This window comes from Leptonychotes weddellii, chromosome 9 (genome assembly GCF_054177405.1).
Source record: "Leptonychotes weddellii isolate Sample4059 chromosome 9, ASM5417740v2, whole genome shotgun sequence".
In the NCBI taxonomy this organism is placed as follows: Eukaryota; Metazoa; Chordata; class Mammalia; order Carnivora; family Phocidae; genus Leptonychotes; species Leptonychotes weddellii.
Window position 1 is genome coordinate 43,138,693 of NC_138377.1, and position 19,928 is coordinate 43,158,620.

Consider the following 19,928-nt stretch of genomic DNA (forward strand, 5'->3'; position numbering starts at 1 on the left):
GCAAATTCATGATAGATATATACTTACAAAAATTTAAAAATATTAGCATATTCATCAGAGGAGGAAAAATGTGTTCTTTTAATGGTTTACTAGTAAAGCTGTTGTACAGAGAGGCAATTTTTCTTCCGAGTGTTGAACAGGAATGTGGAAAAGATCTGCAAGATATAATGAAACAAGCAAGGCATTCAAAATCACTCCAAGTTTTGTCATTTGTTTTTTCTCTTAGCATCCAAATAAAATTTCAGAGACTAACACAGGGAATTACAGGTAACTTGGCATTTAAGCAAAATGCTTTCCAGAATTGTATGCCATTAGCACAGATCAGGACTGGGCACTAAGGGAGAACAGGAGAGGAAAGCAATAAATCAGGCCCCCAACTAGCTGCTGAGAAAGCCCTGGTATGGCAGAACAGGAGTTGGGGGGACATGAATGCACCGGAGTCAAGCCTGTTTCCTCAAGTGCATCCCCACAGAAGACCAAGGCTGGACCCCAAAGTCATCAGGAAACAGGATTCAGACTATTTAACACTTGTCATGGTTTTTTTTTTATCACATCACAATTTAGTGCTGTATGTTTTAACTATTATTGGTCTAAAGCAGTGAATGAAAAACCATCAGATCCCCACTCTTCTGGCTGGGTGTTAGGAAGAAATGAGCCAATGAAAGAAAAATCCCCACTTCTGACGTGACATCCCTGGTAAGAGGGACTATGAGGAGCAGGGTGGGGAGCGAGGGGAGTACCTGGAGGTTGTTGCTATATCAGGGCTGGGGCCTGGTCAGGGACACAGCGGCCAGGCACATCTTGTTTATTCTACTATTTGTTCCCTGTGACACAACAACCCGAACCAGGAGCCATCAGCAGATGAGTTACAACTTGCCCATGAGGGATCACTAATGCCACCTCTGTCTCTAGCCACATCTCTTATGAGAGTTGAATGTCTCCTACCTTGGAGAAACGAGGGACACAGGAAGTCAGTGTCACCACTTCCTGCTCCCAGTTTTTGTCTACCTCATCCATTAAATAAAATCCCTTCCCCTGTTTTGAGCTGTCCATGTGAAGACTGCTCAGTATAATCGGATCATGAGTCTGGGGGACTGGAAAGCATGTTGGATGAATGGTCTCCCCCTGCCCTGATTTCTCTGCTAGACCAGAGCATTTTCGAAGATAGCTGTTATCACTGGTACTTCGCAAATGAGGAGACTGAAAGTTTGAGTAACCTGCCCCATGCCACAGAGTCAATGAATGACCGAGTCACGTGTACCCAGGTCTGTCTGACCCCAGAGTTCTATGAAGATCTCCAGTGAGCTGTCAACGATCCTGGTGAGTGCAACTTGCCATCCATGCAGGCAAAAATGAACCCCAGGAACAAGACTGGCTTCTGGCAAGATTCAGCCCTTAGAGAAAGTTGTTTCAGGATCCCTCTTCTCCCCTTCTGCACCCTTGGCCCTTCTTAGGGTCCCTTCTTCCTTCCTGCTCCTGTGGTCTCAGGAGCCTTCCGACTCTAAAAGTCATCAAAGAGAGACCTCTAAAAAATTCTCCCTCAAGTGTTAATAACTAAAAAATCAGAGTGCTTATATGTTTGGAAGAGGCATGAAGGGAGAAGATAATGAGTCTCCGATGAATTCTGCAGGGAATGGAAAAGAGATGTGGGCTAAGGGTAATGGGTAGCTCTCCAATACATCAGACATAGGCAACTGCCTACACACAAAATTAGCAAGGAATAAATGAAAATGATTTTTTTCATAATAGTTTAAAATAGCCTGCATGAAGGTGGTAGGAAGGAGAGGACATTGTTGCTCCGATTTTAGAGATAAGAAATCAAAACCCAGAGAAGCCACTTTGAGACCCAGATCAAGCCCAGATGGGCAGAACTGAACACAGTCTCAATTCTTATGCTTCCTTCCAGTTGGCTGGCTCAGGCTTTCTTTCTCCTGACTCTGAACTCACGCTACCCCGCCTGTTAGCCTCCCGCTAAGTTATCTTTTGAAGGTAGCAGTGTGCTTGGGAAGCAGAGGTGGTAGAGGGAAATATGTTTCTGTTTTTAAAGAATAATTCATACAGGACCCTTCTCTCAAATAGCTCAAGGCACTTCTGTGAGAAGCACTGCGGGAAGAGAACAGAGTGACCAGATCCCTCGGAGCATCAATAATGCACAGCAGCTTCTTTTAACTAGGGGTTGTCAATTTGACTTCCCCTAGATCAGCAGAGGATCAAAAGTCACCAGTGGTTAATAGACCTTATTCGAGTGGAGGATGCAATTTCAGCCCAGTCCCTGCCAATGGCCAGCCACATCAAACAGCCACCTTGATGTCTTGGTGTTCTTTCGCCTGCCCTTTGATCAGCCGCCGCTCTACCTGCACAGCATCCCTCAGGGGCCACAGAACTAACTGGATCATTCTTACCTTGGAACCTAAGTGGCTACAGGGCCAATCATTCATGTTCATGCTCAGAGGCACCAGCTTTGGGAAGCCCAGCTCTAACCCCATATAGCAAGACAGTTATTCCAAATACTAAGACACGCCACACATCCATCCTAGGCGCCCATTCATTTGGCCAACATGTATTGATCACCAAGCACCTAAATTACATCTATGTTCTCCTCCCTTCTTTCCTCCCCACCAAATCCTCCCCTTCCTTCACATCCACTCAAGTGTTCCTTCTTTGTTAAAGCCTCTCTATACAGATCTTCCACGGTGACCTTTCCTCTCTTTTCACCCCTCCCACTCATTATAATCGGGCCTTGGTTTGACCCTTAATTGTTCTCTGGGGGTTTTCCCACTATTCGTCCTGGCTTCCCACTGAGAAGAACCACATGGCATCTAGTGCACTCTGTCTAGCACAGGACTGAGCACTGAAAGCAAAGTGTATTTGTTTCTTGAGGGAGAAGGAAGCAGTGCTTATTGGCAGCTTTGGGGAAGAGGGGAAGGGCTTCATATTCTCTTTTGAATTATAATTGAAAATTAATTGTGAGCTCCACAAGAGTAGGGCTTTGTGCCCAGGCCTAAACTAGTACCTGGAAGGTAGGCGATGACCAGTACTGTGGAAAGAATGAGTCAGTTTATCAGCCTGCTCATGGGGGTTTCCTTAACACTATCCAGAAATGTAAAGACTTGGGGTGAATGGGGAGCAATGAAGAGGTCAGAAGCCCACTGGCTTCCCCCAGCTGCTTTCCCGAGCACATTTTCCATGTTTCTAGTTCAAAGAAAACCAGTGGCGAGTGGCCCATCTATCTTAAGTAGCAACGACAGCAGATGAAATTTTTGCAAAATAAATAAATAGATCCCCAGGCATTAAAAAATAATCACTGAAAACATGTTTTGATGAATTGTTCTCCTTGAGTCACACAACACATCACCATAGATCCCTGCTACAGCTCCAGACGCACAGGCAGCCCTCTGTGGATGTTTGCAGTTCGAAGCTAACTTGGTTCCAAGAAACAAAAGGATTCAGGATCCTGGATCTCGGTCTGTGCTTCCGCCTCAGCGTGTCTTAAATTAGAGCAGTAATTCTTGGTTCAGATGAAGAAATGTGCCTGTATTTTATTCTTTCAGGAAGCATCTCTTGAGACGTATTTTTTAGTAATTAGTAAGGCAAGTAAGAGAGGGTCCCCAACTCCCCATGTCCCACTCCATTATCAACAAAGCGGGTTGTTCTCTAAAAGCATGAAGTGCAGCTTTGATTCTCTGCCAAATAAATGTTAAATATCAGCTATCAACTCTAGAGAGAGCACAAAAGATAAAGGCAGAACATGTCAGCTTCCCCAGAACAACCATATCCGAGGAGGTAAGGCCCAGGAATGTGCGGTTGAAAAGTGCGGTCAATCAGGATATTCTGACTCTCGTTCAGATCCAACACAGAAGGGGGGTGTGGGTCTACACTGCTGGGCCAGGCGAAAACTGCTCTCTGCTCTTTGCCCTGAGCTACAGAAGGAATAGAAGAGAGAAGATGGGGTTTTGTCTTCATCACTCCAACATTCCAAAGTGAAGTCTCCTGTGTCTGGCTGGGACTCTTGGATATTTTGTACTCAGCGAGAAACAAAACAAAGGAATATAAAGAAGAAAGGTGAACAAAAGTGCCAACACCTTCCCACCCCAACAAAACAAGATACCTGAGTCTTCTGAGTCCAGGGTCTCTAACCAATACCTGGCTTCAACGCAAATGAGACTGGCAATATATTGCTGGTCAGTTCAGGTAGTTTAACATTACCATTTAAGCCAAGGATTTAAAATAGGAGCCAGAGGGGTCCCTGGGTGGCTCAGTTGGTTAGGTGTCTGACTCTTGATTTCCACTCAGGTCTTGATCTCAGGGTCATGAGTTCAAGCCCAGGGTTGGGTGAGGAGTCTACTTTAAAAAAAAAAGAAGAAGAAGAAGAAAATTTAAAAACCCTCTGATATAGACATTTCAGAGTTAAAGGATATAAAAACTTGGCACCCGTATGGTTTCAATGCACTATACATTTTTTAGCATTATGGAGGGATGTTCTTTAAATACATCCAAGAGAGTTTACGCTGGGGTAGCTGGCCTTGGGATCCTTTTCCACCTACACAGATAGGCCTTTGACCTAAGAGGATGCCATCTAAGAAAGAGTACAAGGTAGATTAGTATTATTGGTCTTTAAAATCCATCCTGAATTTTAGTAAAATGGTGAAGGCAGGTAAGAGCTTGGTATAGGAACCTGAGACATCTTTCTGGAAATCTCTATTTCAGAAGCCCCAAGGGGATGCAAGTTCCTGAAAGATCAAACCCGAGAAGCAGAGGCTCGCTGGCCGGGGTAGGCGCCAAGGCTAAGGATAACGCGGTCCAAAGGGCTCGCAGAGCTTTGGGGGCCTCCGAAGTGCCCCGCCCGGACCACCGTGGGGCGCCTGATGCGCCGTGCCCATCCCCCGGGGTTCGGGGCGGGGTGGCGGGGGGAACGACAGGGCGCTGGGCCTCGGGCCACGAGCACTCACCGCAGGTTCCGCACCACCATGTCCCACCAGGATGCCACACAGTCCTGCGCGTCCATCTCCATCCCGCGCAGTGTGGCGAACAGCCACCGGGGAGCCGCGGCCGGGAGACCGAGCCGCCCCCGCGGACGCCCGGCCCGCCCTCCTCCCCCGCGCGGGGCCCTGCGGGCGGCGGGCTGCACCCGGGCTTCAGCGCCCCGCCACCAGCCCCCCACATCTGTGCGGGAGGAGCCAGTTTCCCACGCTTGTGGCTAGCTGCGCACGATTTTCCTTTCTACTTTATTTTATACCTGTGTGTATGTGTGTGCGCGCCCCGCGTGATGAACTGAAATAGATTTCTTACTGTGCTAGAAATAAAACAGAAGTCTGGTATCACAGCCTCAGAAGATCTGCATGAGGAATATAAGCTTTCCTCTACTTTGACCGTCTTTTTTTTTCTTTGTCCTTTCTATTTTTCCCTTTTTCTGAAGCTTATCCATCTCCAGCACCCACCCTCCCTCCCCCTCTCTCTCTCTTTCTGCCCCCGCCCCCCGCCGTTGAGTAATGGTTTATCCGTCCACAGGGTTATGAACTACACAATTAACACCAAAATTAACACCTTTTTGGCATTTGGTTTATTTAGCAACATCTAACAGAAACCCCCCTTGTATCAAGAAGCTCACACCTTGAAAGGTTTGGCCTGGATACAGGCTTACATAATGCATCCTCACCCAGGGGAGCCACACAGCAGAGTATGAGGGCAAAGGCGGAAGGAAGGGAATGAGGTCTCCGTCAGATACAATTTGATGCCAGCATCCAGACTTTATCTTGGAGGCAAGTGCAGCCTCTCCAAGAGGGAATAATGTGGTTTTTTGTGGTGCGAGTGCTCTGGATCAATGGGGAGGAGGGAGGACAGCCAAGCCACAGAAAGTGCCTAGGGACCCACCTGCTTGGGGCTGGTAGGCCAGTCTGGAGAAAAGCACCCACACCTTTCAAGGAAGGGCAGTTCTCTTCAAGGACCAGGCCATTTCCCAAAACTAGTCAGACAAGGGTGAATCTCGTTCACTGCCTCTTGTAATCATTCTGGGGATGTCAATTTTCTGATTCATATCAAGATAGAAGAGGAATCACATCTGAAGGACACAAGGGAACTGAGCCTGCCTGATGAGCCAGCAGCAGGTGGGTTTTCTCAGGGCCACACCCTGCATGATGAGGAAGGTTAAGGTACTCAAGCTGATACAAGATTCCACCCAGGAGGTGTTCACAAGATGGGTCTGGAATCCCATAGAACTTGTTTAGGGAAGCTCCGGAAGAGACCCTGGGCCATGCCCTGTGGAGATGAAGTGATCGGAGCTGGGGAGCAGTGGGGGAGGACTAAGCAGCAGCTGCATTTGGTCCCAGATTCTATCTCCACTTGTTTATTCAGGTGGGTAGAATCAAACATTCAAACGAAATGTTTGAAATGCTCAGCAAAATCTCTGAAGTTGGAAATCACGATGCCCCCCCCCCCCTTTTTAAAGACTCTATATTCGGGCACCTGGGTGGCTCAGTCGGTTAAGCGTCTGCCTTCAGCTCAGGTCATGATCTCAGGGTCCTGGGATGAACCCCGAATCAGGCTCTCTGCTCAGTGGGGAGTCCGTTTCTCCCTCTCCTTCTGCCTCTCCCACTGCTTGTGCTCTCTCTCAAATGAATAAATAAAATCTTAAAAAATAATAATAATAAAATAAAAGACTCTATAAATTAGGAACTCTCTGAGAAAGCTTTCCCCAACATTAATAGCCCTTTTTCAAATAGCACATCCTGGAAATCAGAGAGCAGTCTCTGATTTGATTTGGCAGAATCTAGAACACAAACGATTCATTCATTTACTCAGCATCTATTTACTGAGCAACTTTTAAGGTGCCAACTACCACATTGGGTACAAAGCAGGATCCCAGGGTCCTGGGATCCAGCCCCGCATCGGGCTCCCTGCTCAGAGGGGAGCCTGCTTCTCCCTCTCCCACTCCCCCTGCTTGTGTTCCCTCTCTTGCTGCCTCTCTCTCTGTCAAATAAATAAATAAAATCTTAAAAAAAAAAAAAGAAATTCATCTCTTCTCCTCCTTCCCCCAAACCTGCCCTGTCTTGAAGAACAGCTCATCACACACCAGGTTTCCCAAGCCACAAATTTGGGATTCACCCTGGATTCTTCTGCTTCCCTTAAGCCTAGAATTCCCTCTAGATAGAATGAAGATTATTCCTTGTTATAATATTTATTCATTTAACAAATACTGAGCTCATTTTAGATAGTACCTGGCTTGGGAAGCTTACACTTTAATCGCAAGGACAGGACCCACACCGAAGAAAAGCTGAATAACAACCTGGAGCTCTATCACTAGGTAATAAGTAAATATGCATTACAGATAATATTGTGGGGCAGGCTCAGGGAGCAACATCTTTGTGGGCTGAAGAGATCAGGCAAGGAGTCTGGAAATACTGTTCTGTTGCTTGGAAACAGCTTTCGTAATGGGAGGTAATTTAAAATGGCCATCCAAAAGGCCTCAGAGGATGTTAAAACTGGAAGAAATATAAACAATCATTTGCCGATACTCTCATTTTACACAGAGGAAACTGAGACACCCCCCAGAGACCAAATGACAGATGTTAAGCTGCGTTCATTCAGTATTTATTGAGTGCCCACTGCATGCAGAGGTGCAGGCCAGGCTGCTACAGTCATGCAAGACAGCAGGCTAGGGGAGAGTGATTCTCAAAGGGCACATGGTATCTGGCGAGAAACTAAGCTGTGTCAAAGCAGGGACGGCATCGTGGTGGGACCCACTGGTGGTTGTAAACTGGGTTACAAGTCCTTCCACTTACCCTGGAAAATACAAGAATTAAAATAGTTAATCACAGGTTAGTTATTTCTGCTTGGTTGAGTCATCAGGGTGGAAGAATCCACCACCACCCACAGTGCCCGGTCAACCCATCAGACAGCCCGGTAGGAGATTCTGAAGCAATCTCTACAGTGTCCACTCAAGGGAAGGCGACGCGGCCTGAATTTTTGTGAAGTACAAACACCACGGCTTGGCATTCGGACAACACAGACAGCGTTGGGGGAGAGTCTCACCAGCAGGGATTTTTTTTTTTTTTTTTTTTTTTTTACTTCTACTTGAGTTATTTTTAAAATGTCCCTCTAACAAATTCAGAGGAGGGCACTTCCATAACCACAGCCCAACCTTAGGGAAACAATGACATGGGGTTTTCGCTCCCAAGGAAACCCAGCAGGAAAAGCTAAACGATGAGGTGAAAATGTATTCATCTTCCTGAAAATGAAGGCACACTCCTGGAGAAATTGTGGAAGACAGGAAAAAATGTCACAGCTGTAGATAGGATAAACAGGAACTGGCTTTGCAACCCCAGGAGAGCAGAGATTTCCAATTCTGGGCTTTCTGGATGCCTGACAGGAGTTTGAAGTCATCTATTTCTCATTATTTGTACAATCTCCAAAGTCGGTCCTGAAAGGAGCCTCATTTCCTTAGTTCCCCTGTTCATGCCCCGAGCGTCTGTGTGCTCCCAGCGCAGCTTGAAATTAGCGTACTTTTTCATCTTTGCCTTTAGTTTTTAAACCAGCCTGGAGAGACCCCACGAGACCCGATGGGCCTGCGCGCTGGACTGCCCTGTGGAGGGATGTCAGGTAGCCTAAGGCGGGGCTTCATTATCCTCGCCCGGCCTGCCTTTGCATGCACGGAACAACCTGTCCCTAGAGAGGACTTTTAAAATAATAATATGCAGTATGAGATGAGATCATAGATATGAAAGCTCTTCTTTGAAGTTAAAAAAAATTTTCAGCCTGCAAATGCATAGTATTGAGATTATTTATTAATGAATGTATGCAATACTGTCTTTGTCCGGCTCCTCGGTGTATTTGCATGCATTCATTTAAAAATACAATCATCAGCATTATGGCTTACAGACTAACGTAGAAGTTTAATGACTGATAAATACTAATACATACACAGATGTACAGAGGAGCCATAGGGCCCATCTCTTCTATTTCGTCACCAACCAAAAGGAATTAAAAATTGACATCACAGGAGACTCTCTCCCTTCCCCACGGTGTGAGAGACAAAGGAATGCTGGGGGTGGGGGGGCGCACGGGGCAGGGGATGCTCTTCACTCCTCTGCCTGCTAAGTGTCAAAAAGGATAGCAACTCCCAAAGGAGCCCTCCCAACCCAGCAGTCCACAAATTACTTAGCAAACAGCAGCCCCAGAGAGGTGAGTGTTGAATAGCACTGTGAGGTGACCTGCTAAGGCATTTTTAAACAGAGGGGCTATAGGGCATTTTAAACAGAGGGGCTACAGGATTTAGCATACGATCCTGTAGTCTTACAATATACGAATCAGGAATCCTCGCCGTGTTTGACATTCCTTGTCAAGTGGGGAACAGCATGGGGGTCCCCAGCACCTAGCGTAACGCCTGGCACAAAGCAGGTGCTCGGTAAGTCTTTTGCAAGATGAATCAATAACTGGAAAACTTGAATCTGTTCAGCAGCCAGTCCAGCACCACAAAATCCCAACGTCCCCGTCACCATACATTTTCTAGAGGCCCCTCTGGTGTTCTCTGATTCACACCTGTAAAATTCTGAACTGCACAATGATGGGAAAATAGAACCCAAGACAGGCAAAAGCGCTAGAAGGCCTAGTGGCCTATTGTGGGCGCACTGCCTTATTCTTACCTTCCCCACCCAGCGCCACGTTGCAAGCTTAGTACGGCTGCCGTGCCCTCCATAAAGGTGGGGTCCCGCTCCACTCCGCCTTTGACCCATCTGAGGATTTGACACGCACCCCTTCCCCTGTGCAACCCCACTCAACAAGCATTTTTACAAATCCAACTGCACATGTTATGCCATGCCAGGCATTGTGGAGAAGAGCAGAAATTATACGGTATGGCTCCTGATCTCAAGAGCTAAGATGATGGTTAGGGAAACTCTGCATTATTCTGTATTTATTCTAAAAGCGTTTATTGAGCGTATGCACTAAGTACTGTTCTGAGTGCTGGGGATTCAATGTTAACCAAAGCAAAGACCTTCCCTGCTCTTATGGTGCTGACATTCTAGAGGGCGCAGACAAACACTCATCATACAAATAAGCACATAATACAAATTCAGCTAAGTGCTATTAAAATGAAATCAGGTCATGGAGAGACTATTTTATCTGAGATCTTAATAACAAGACTTGAGAACAGAGTTCCAGCCAGAGAGAAGAACAAGTTCAACATCACCCAGGTGGGCACACACAAACTTGATGTGTTCGGTAATACAGGCTATCCGTTCCATGCCCTTCACAGCTTCCCTTTGGGAGCAGACATGGGTTTGGGTGTAAGAGAATTTACCTTCGGGAAGCTACAGCATCCTATGTGGGCACGAAATTTGACTAGATCTGTTTGATTACTTTGGAGGAGGTAAAGCCCACGTCTTCTCCCTTAGAGCTATTTTTGGATTGAGCAGCGAAAAATCGGTAAGACCCACAGACAAGCACTCGGGAACCACAGAAGGTTGCAGGTGGCAGGTGACTTTGGGAAGTGAGTGACACTAGGGCTGCCCCTGCAGTATAGAAAGAATCTGCGATGAGTGTTAGGATCAAGAGGCCATCTCCTCCAGGCAGGTGATGTTTCTGCAAGAGGGAGCAATCCCTTGATCTATTCAGGATGGAAGGCATTTTCCAAATTCCATCCAGGACAACATGATATTCTGTGTGGCTCCCAGTTTCTATGAAGCAAGAAGCAACTGGAATAAACTACACGGATGGGCAAGAAACAGGAAGAATTGGTGCTTAGTACAAACCCACAGAGGCAGACTGGTTCACATCAAGATGGGGATCCTGTCGGCTCACTAAAGACAAAGGTAGCAGGTGAGCACAAGGAGGTTGTACTTTGATGTGTATTTGTTTGAGCCATTTTTCAGAAATTATCTCACATCAGAGACTTTTTGTGCAAACTTTCGCTCATCCTGAATATAGGATTTTTATTGAACGGTATAAAATATAATGTAATGCACATCAGTGAATAAGTCATGTGGTTTCTCTGCAAGGGGGTAGCATTAGTAAGACTTACATTGATAGTATAATCATAACCCCTCCCTCTAAGGATTAAATTTTAAATGTATCCTCCCAGCAAAGGCAGGATGAATTGAAAAAAAGAAAAAAGGTGATATAATGATGTCTTCTAAAACGAAAGACTTATTAAAATCTCACCTGGGTCATACAGCTCTCACTAACAAGCTTAAGCATTGCTTTAATTCTGTGTGATTTATTGTCATGGGAGTTAATGGACTGGTGGGGCAGGGGGGATCCACCATTTATTTGTGAAGCAGAAAACTGTGTTGTGATTTTCAGATCAGACACAGGGAGGCAGCAGTGAGCCAATGAGGAGCATAAACAACGGTAACCGCTTGGAGGCCGAAAGTTAGCCCGCTAGCTGTTTAAAATCATTTATAACCCCGGGGCTCCTGGGTAGCTAAGTCATTGGGCGTCTGCCTTCGGCTCCGGTCGTGATCCCAAAATCCTGGGATCGAGCCCCGCATCGGGCTCCCTGCTCGCTCGGCAGAGAGCCTGCTTCTCCCTCTCCCACGCTCCCTCTCTCGCTGTCTCTCTCTGTCAAATAAACAAGATCTTAAAAAATAAATAAAAAATAAAATAAAATCATCTATAACCCCAACAGAAACACTTTATTTAAAAGACTTTAAAATTAAACATTAGAAGAATTTTCTGTTCTAGCATGTTTTCTGCTCCCCGTTAGTGCTTACTTTCCTTACTTCCCAAATGTTTTTGCTTTTCCTACTGACGATTTTCTTTTTCTTACGAATTTTTATTTTGGCACACCCAACGTGGGGCTCGAACTCACAACCCTGAGACCAAAAGTTGCCTGCTGTACTTCTGAGCGAGCCAGCCAGGCGCTGCGATCCTTTTCTTTTTTAATCCACGTGGGAGTTGGAGCATTTTAAAGCTGACAACGGTCGCTCTGACTAGTCCAAGGTGAAGCCCGGGAGCGGGTCAAGGTGTTCCCACCCCACAGAAAGCCAGCCAGCTCCTCCTTGGCGGGCACGAGGTGACCAGGACCGCCTCTAGAGGGGGAGAACCCTCTGTGGACTGCCCCCGACAACACTGTTAGAGCAAATTGGTTTCCGAGGGCTCCTTTCCTTTAAACCCTCTTCCTCCCCAAAGAGGAAGATTGGTCTCAGCCCTGCCTGTCTGAAAACTGTGTGGGCACTGCAGGCTGGGCATTCCGGGCACAAAGGTACCACAGCCAATCCATCTTTCACCCGCAAGCGAGGGTGAGAGAGAGAGAGAGAGAGACGCCTGGAAGCAAAGGATGGGGGTGCTGGCTGAGGGCAGGCTGGTCCACCCCGAGCGGGTGTTGGCAATGACACCCCAGCCAAGGAGGGTCTGGGCCCGCCCCGCGGCCCCAGAAGCGCCTGCAAGGAGCACCCCGGGCCGCCCCCCTTGCTGCGCCTCGCAAGAGGCCTTTGTTCAGCCGGCAGGCCGGGTTTTAGTTTAGACCCGGCCGGGGCTGCCCTCCCGGCTCCGGGCGTTCCGCTCGCCGAGCTGTGGCTTCTGCCGGCCTCCGCTCCGGCGCTCAGGGCCTCCCCTCGCCCGCGCCTGCCCGCACCGGGGGCACGAGGGACGGGTTTGTCAGGGAAGGTGGCACCGGGGCCGACGTCCCTCCTCCCGCCTCGGCTGCCAGGTCCCCGCGCCCAGCCCAGCCCTGAAGCCGCGAGCCTTCCCTCGTCCCACCGCGGGCCTCCGACCCAGGCCTTTCGAACTTGAACCCTGGCGGCCGCGGCGTAGGCTGCCTGACCGCACAGGGCGGCCCGAAATGCGGGGCCCTCCCGACCGCGCTCTGAGCGTGGGCCGTTTCTCCCGGGGTCACCGCGAGGGGGGGCGCCGCCGAAAGTCAACACCGCAGACCATCTCTGATGGAAAGGGCTCCTGGTACGTGTCATATTTCAAATCGTTTCTTCCTTCCGCTATTAAAAAAAAAAAAAAAAAAGTGTGGTAAGCATTTCCATCCATTTTGTCTCTCTGGACAAATCCAGGCGTAATTTTACATTTCTGATTTTTTGAGCATGGCTGTAGCCCTACTGAACACAACTGCAAGCCTCCCTGGGTGTGTTTTTAAGTCTGCACAGAAGCAGAGATTGCCATGGGGAATAGGCAGTTTGGGGTTTTTGTTCGTTTTTACTTTCTACCCTTCTGCATCGTTTCACCTTTTCCCAAGAAACATGAATTATTTTGTCATGTTTGAAAAGGAAAGAATGAGGACAGCTCTGACTAAAGTCAGGGTCATCGCCACTCTGGATATGCCCTCCACCAGGGCTCACACAGCAGGTTTTTCTCTTCTGTTCTTAAAACTATGCTTCAATTCTTGCTCTCTCTGTTGTAGTCTCCTTTGCTAAAAGAGTATTAAGTGACTATCCTGTCCTTGGATGTCTATTTCCTGAGGAGCAGGCTGAGGGCTTCCTAGTCGCCGTGCGACCTGTGCACCCCCCTCCCCCCACACACTGCAGGTTTTTCCTCTTTTTCAGAAGCCTGATGCTATCAGGCCCAAGAATTGGCCAGGGAAGTGCTCACTACAGACAGGACCTCTCAGAAAAACGGTCAGGTAAGTCCACGCTGTATACGATACTTGGAAAAGCAAATTGTCAGGAGAGTAGGAGAGAACTGGCTCCTCTTTGTTTTAACACTTTGTCCTTTGATTTGCATTCTCTCTTTAATCCATTCAGCCTCTCAACACCCACCCTGTGCAGTTCCTGGGTTACAAAGGGAGGGAGCCACATCCCGCACCCAGAGGACCACACATTCTGTGCGGGATGCAGTTAAGTGATGGGTTGGTGGGGGCCACAGAGCCCAGAGCCTCGCCCAGCCCCGCCAGCCCAGGTCCCGGAAGGTTCTCAGGAGGAGGAGATGCCTGAGCCGAGTCTGAAAGGACCGTTGGCCAAGCAGAAAACGTGAGAAAGTCCATTCCTCATGAGGCAAACATTAAATAATAACAGGGTCCCTCTGTCGTTGAGCTTCTCTATACATCATGCCCCCCCCCATTCTGAACACTTTGCGTGTGTTTCTCACAACCCTGTGGGGCAAGCGCTCTTATGGCTCCATTTTAAAGCTGAGGTCCCTGAGGCACGGAGGATGGAGTGATTTTTTTCAAGGTCACACACGTAATGAGCGGTGCAGCCAGGATTTGAACTGAGGCAGTCTGGCTCCAGAGCCCTTGCTCTAACCCCCAATTATCCTCCAGTTTGGGTGACTCCAGAAGTGAGAGGTGACTGGAACAGAGTTGCAGGAGCTGGGTGGAAAGGTGGGCAGAAGCCACAGGATGCTAAGGAACCCAAATTTTATACTGAAGATGGGGAGAGGATTGGAAACAATGGAGTGTCGTATCAGATTTGGGTTTTAGAGACATCTGTGCTTCTGGAAGGATGGGTGAGGCAAAGTTAGGGCAGGAGCGAGGTGGCTGTGAGCTATCTAATGGAGAAGTGAGGCGGTCAAGCCAGGTGGAGAAGGTAGATGAATCTGAGCTCTACTGAGGAGACAAGGCCTGATACTCAGCACCCAGTTTAGGGGATGGGATGGGGGGGGTTCGGCTCAGGTATGCTGGGCAGAGGGCAATAATAAAATCAGGCTCCAAAGGGAGGGGAGGAGCCAATCAGGGGCCTGTGGAGATTCCATGCAGACAGAGGACCCTAATTAGGTCAGTGGCAGCAGGAACAGAAAAGAGGAGGCAAGTGCCGGAGATCATTTTAAAGCAGGCATTCTTAACCTGGAAAGAACTCAAGGGGTTTGTAATCTTGTAGGGGAGAAACATTATATCTTTATTTTTACCTTTCTCTTACTAAAATGTATCATATTCTCTGATGATTAATATAAAAACCCTACTGTAGCAACATTAGCAATATTTATGGCTCTATCATCAGTAGAAATCACAGATTTTTCACTTCACATTTCAGCGTATCTCTGAGTATCGTTTGTGTTCATCACTACTTTAAAATAATGGTAATTAGACCTGACATTGGATCTGAGTATTTAATACTATATTAGTGCATTATTACATGTATTACTATATCAAAACTTTTTATAATTTCATAAACCATATTTCCAAAAAAATATTTCCTTTGTGATCCTTTGTATTGTATTTTATGCTCTAAAAAGCATTATTATTTCTTTTTTTTAGATTTTATTTATTTGACAGAGAGAACACAAGCAGGGGGAGTGGGAGAAGGAGAAGCAGGTTTCCCACTGAGCAGGGAGCCCAATGCGGGACTCAATTCCAGGACCCCAGGATCATGACCCAAGCTGAAGGCAGACGCTTAACAACTGAGCCACCCAGGCGCCCCTAAAAAGCATTATTCTTGAAGCAATCCAAAGTCTTCACCATGCTGCCGAGAGGTTTAATGATTCAAAAAAAAAAAAAAAATTAAGAACACCTGACTGAGGGATGTCTGGGTGGCTCAGTTGGTTAAGCGTCTGCCTTCGGCTCAGGTCGTGATCCTGGGGTCCTGGGATTAAGCCCCGCATCAGGCTCCCTGCTCAGCGGGGAGTCTGCTTCTCCCTCTCTCTCTCTGCTGATCCCCCTCCCCCGGCTTGTGCTCTCTCTTTCTCTCTGTCAAATAAATAAATAAAATATTTTTTTAAAAAAAGAACACCTGACTGAAAAGTAAGATAAGTCATGCTTGTTAATGGTTGGTGATGAGAAGCAAGAGAGAAGGAGGTAAGCAAGGAAGCTCCAAGAGTACCTGGGTGACTGACGGTGGCACCTTCCACCATGGAAAACACAGAGAGAGGAGAGGTTTGGGGAGGATGGGGAGGAGGATCTTCATTTGTGAAGATGGTAGGTATGAGAAGCAGTTAGAGCTTTCCCGTGGAAAGCTGGAAACGTGGCTACAAAGTTCAGGATCGACCGCAGGAATCGAAATCTCACTGCAGAGTCAAGCAGAGACTTGTCCCAGAATCAACAGGCATATCCAGGAAGAGCGTGGGAGATGGGGAGACAAGCAGCCGGAGCCTGGGGGACACTGGTAGGTACTTAAGGGAACCTGGGAAGGAGAGGGAGTGGCAAAAGAAACCGAGATCAAGTGGTCAGAGGGGAAGGACGTGAACCAGGAGAACTGGCCGTGGGGGCCAGGACCGAAAGGATGCAGGGGAGAGTGGTGAAGACATTGGCAGAGGCAGCTGAGAGGCCCCTGGGATGAGGACCAGTGGCCAGAGGCCAGCAGTGACAACTCTAGGGAACGGTTCCCCAAAGCTGCAAGAAACCAGATCTCAGTGCAGTGGGGAATGAGGAAGCAGAGGCCCACATATAGGAGCTTCTCTTCAAAACATTTAATGGAGAGAGAGGGCAAGAGTCAGGAAGCTTCTAAAACAGAGGAAGGCAGGGAGGGGGTGGGCAGAATCAGGGGATGACACTTTTGAGCGTGCTTGTGGTGTGACAGGGGAGAGCCAGGGGAGAGCCATCCAAAGGTGGGGACAGAGGGGCTGGAAGAGGTGGGTGAGTAGGGTCAGGGGCCAGAGGCCATCAGGGCACACGGGGAGGGAACGAGTAGGGCCATCTGGTCCTCTTCCAGGACAGAAGATGTTAAGTATAACAGAACACACAGCTCAGTGTGGACGAGGTGAGAAGGAAAAGCGAAGCAATCCCTCATTCCTGTTTCCTCCTGGTAGAAATGGGTCCAGGGCTTGTGGGCCTGAAATGCATGCAGTTTGGGAGGAGGGCCTATTTAGGAAAAAACACACAATTTACAAAATCAAAATTAGGGACAAAATGGATATTATTTAGAATGAGAAAAGAAGTCACACAAATTACATCACAAACCCTGTAAAATTCAGAATATAATCTGATTTCTATTCGTTGACTGGCAGGTCTCTACAATACTTTATCTGCCCCTACATATACGGCTATAGACTCTGATGATCTCAAAATGAAAATAATTCTGTAATATTTTCTAAAGAGAGAGTAGAAGAATTCAATATTTCCTCTCATGTGCTTGCTTGAAATTTATTTTTTAATATCGTTGGGTGGGATGCATAAAGCTTGCCACCTCACACACACGCTTGCTGTTCGTAGTACTGCTATGGGGTTCTGGTCTGCAAATGCAGGAATTACAATTCTCTCTAACGTGATTCCCATTCAAAAAGAAAAAAGAAGTATAATGTGTGTCTTAGCTTGGGCTGCTAAAACAAAATACCCTAGATGGGGGGCTTAAACAACAGACATTTACTTCTCCCAGATCTGGAGGCCGGGAAGTCTGAGACCAGGTGCCTGCCGGGTCGGGTTCTGGTGAGAGCCCTCCCTGGCTTGCAGAGGCTATGCTCACACAGCAAAGAGAAAAACAGCAAGCTCTCTGGTCTCTTCTTATAAGGCCGCTAACTCCATCATAAGGACCCCATCCTCATGACCTCATCTAAACTGAATTACCTCCTGAAGGCCCCATCTCCAAATACCATCCCACTGGGTGTTAGGGCTTCAATGTCTAAATGGGGGCGGGGCATTCAATCCATCAAAATACATTAATAATTATTAATGTTGCATTATCTAGTATGTTCCTGATTTCTGTTCTGACTATGCCCTGAGAACCAAATCCTCTACTTGTAATTTTATACATCAGAGGATTATAAGAACTTTCCAGCTTTCCAGAAGACCAGCTTCTGGCTCTGTACCTTTCAAACCTTGTTTTCCCCTCAACCCCCATGCGTCTGCTGTCAGCCTGCATGGGACACATTCTCTTCACCACGTCCCACCCTGTACCCATGGCGCAGTGGGTGGTAGGAGGCCTGGGAGCTGCCTCCACGCCGGGATGGCCGGCAGCAACTGAAATTGATGTGGAAGTGACCCAGACACATAGATGTTCCCCACTAAACTCAAACTAAATGTGTCTCCAACTTTACTTCGTTAGCTGACTCCCCAAATGCCCACAGGCACCTCAATGCCCCCTAACACAGCGGCGTCTTAACCAGTGCAATTAAAATATCTTACTTTAAATATATATATATATATATATATATATATGGTGAGCGCTGTGAAGTGTGCAAGACTGATGAATCACAGACCTGTACCTCCGAAGCAAATAATACATTATATGTTAAAAAAAAGAAGAAGAAGAAGAAGAAGATAGGAGGAGGGGAAGAATGAAGGGGGGGAATCGGAGGGGGAGATGAACCATGAGAGACGATGGACTCTGAGAAACAAACCGAGGGTTCTAGAGGGGAGGGGGGAGGAGGATGGGTTAGCCTGATGATGGGTATTGAGGAGGGCACGTTCTGCATGGAGCACTGGGTGTTATGCACAAACAATGAATCATGGAACACTTCATCTAAAACTAATGATGTAATGTATGGTGATTAACATATAATAAAATATATATATATCTTACTTTTACAAACTTGATAAAAGCTCCACATGAACACATTGCTAGGGCCTCTCTCAGGGCCTGGGAAGTGAGTGACTTCACCCAGCAAGGAGCTTTCCCTTCAAGGCGATTCTATGTCTGCCTAGAGGGCACAGGCTGTGAAGGGGAGGGTGGGAGCCAGGATGAGACAGCTATTTAAACTAGCTGACAATTGTGTAGTGCCTACCAGGGGAAATGTTACTTGTGTATTAAGTCATTTAATCCTCTTAATGACGCTGTGATGTTGGTACTGTGAAAATCTTCATTTTACAGATAGGGAAACTGAGTAATAAAGATATTAGTCAACTTGCCCGGGGTCACACATGTAGTAAGTGCCAGACCTGGGATTTGAACCCAGGCAGTCTGGAAGCAGTCTCTCCATAGCACAGCTCACAACTTCCACTGCCCTCTAGGACTCTGCAGTCCCGCCTATAACTTTCTGACAGTATATATTTTACTAATTTGCCTATTTGCTGTCCCTTGCTACTAAAATATAAACTCTCTGAGGGCAGAACTGTGTATTTTGCTCACTGCTGTCTCCCTGCACCTGGAATAGTGCTTAGCCCACGGTAGGTGTATAGTAAATATTTTCTGTTTATCATAAATTCTTTAGCATTCTCCTACACTTTTTTTTAAAGATTTTATTTATTTATCTGAGATAGAGAGAACATGGAGGGGGAGGGGTGGGACAGAGGGAGAGGGAGAAGCAGACTTCCTGCTGAGCAGGGAGTCTGCCATTGGGCTCATTCCCAGGACCCCGAGATCATGACCTGAGCTGAAGGCAGACGTGTGTACCAACTGAGTCACCCAGGCGCCCCTGTTCTTCTAAACTCTTTAAGAAGTAATCTATTTGGAAAAAAAAAAAAAGAAGAAGAAGAAGTAATCTATTTGGAAAACTGCAAAAGAAAGTGAAAATAAGAGGAAATACCCCCCAAAATGGGGAAATTTTGGCTCACATGAAATCGAGGGGAGAAAATGAACTTTATTATATATTTTGAATATATACATAATATATGCAATACAGTTCTGTCCTAAGTGTTTGTGATTCATGTTATCTAGTCCCATGTGTCTCAGATCAGGTTAGTTATACAGGGAACCAACTAAGAGTGATCAGATTGTCTTGAATTTCAGATGCTCTTGAGTGCCCAGTTGAGGTTTGAAATTCAAAATTTATATGAACACGTGACTGCATGATTATGTGTTACGTGATTTTCTCCAGTAATACTCAGGGGCCAAAGAAAACAGATGGATGGATCCAAAGTTGAGGATTTGTTGACTGGGTGTGCCATTAAGTCAAAAGAGTAAAGAGATTGTATCTGATGATAATAATGTCCTTAAAACCAAGAGGGCTGGGGGCTGGTAGTTGGGGAGACTGAAGGCCAGATGCCTTGAAGATGGGGGGCACCTGTTAAGCAGCTAACTCTTGATTTTGGCTCAGGTGATGATCTCAGGGTCCTGGGGTTGAGCCCCATGTCGGGCTCCATGCTCAGTGGGGAATCTGCTTCAGGATTCTCTCTCTCCCTTTGCCCCTCTCCCTTCTCACTGGCTCTCTCAAATAAATAAATAAATGTTAAAAAAAAAGACTGA

At 47.0% G+C, this 19,928-nt stretch overlaps 2 protein-coding genes and 1 long non-coding RNA gene across 3 annotated transcripts in view; 2 read left to right on the top strand and 1 right to left on the bottom strand.

Moving 5' to 3' along the window:
- ABHD12B (abhydrolase domain containing 12B) overlaps window positions 1-5,088 on the bottom strand; it is a 25,177-nt gene extending 20,089 nt beyond the window's left edge. The window contains exons 1-2 of the mRNA XM_081829706.1: window positions 4,950-5,088; window positions 28-155 (exon numbers count right to left, since the gene is read on the bottom strand). Coding sequence (XP_081685832.1) covers window positions 28-155; window positions 4,950-5,011 — 190 coding nt within the window. The 5' untranslated portion in view covers window positions 5,012-5,088. The remainder of the gene's footprint in view (window positions 1-27; window positions 156-4,949) is intronic.
- PYGL (glycogen phosphorylase L) overlaps window positions 1-19,928 on the top strand; it is a 90,389-nt gene that overhangs the window by 61,282 nt on the left and 9,179 nt on the right. The window contains exon 21 of the mRNA XM_081830532.1: window positions 13,485-13,561. Coding sequence (XP_081686658.1) covers window positions 13,485-13,561 — 77 coding nt within the window. The remainder of the gene's footprint in view (window positions 1-13,484; window positions 13,562-19,928) is intronic.
- On the top strand, window positions 703-3,313 carry LOC145723436 (uncharacterized). Its single transcript, XR_014148491.1, has 2 exons — window positions 703-1,320; window positions 2,080-3,313. It is a non-coding gene; the product is annotated as an uncharacterized LOC145723436 (long non-coding RNA).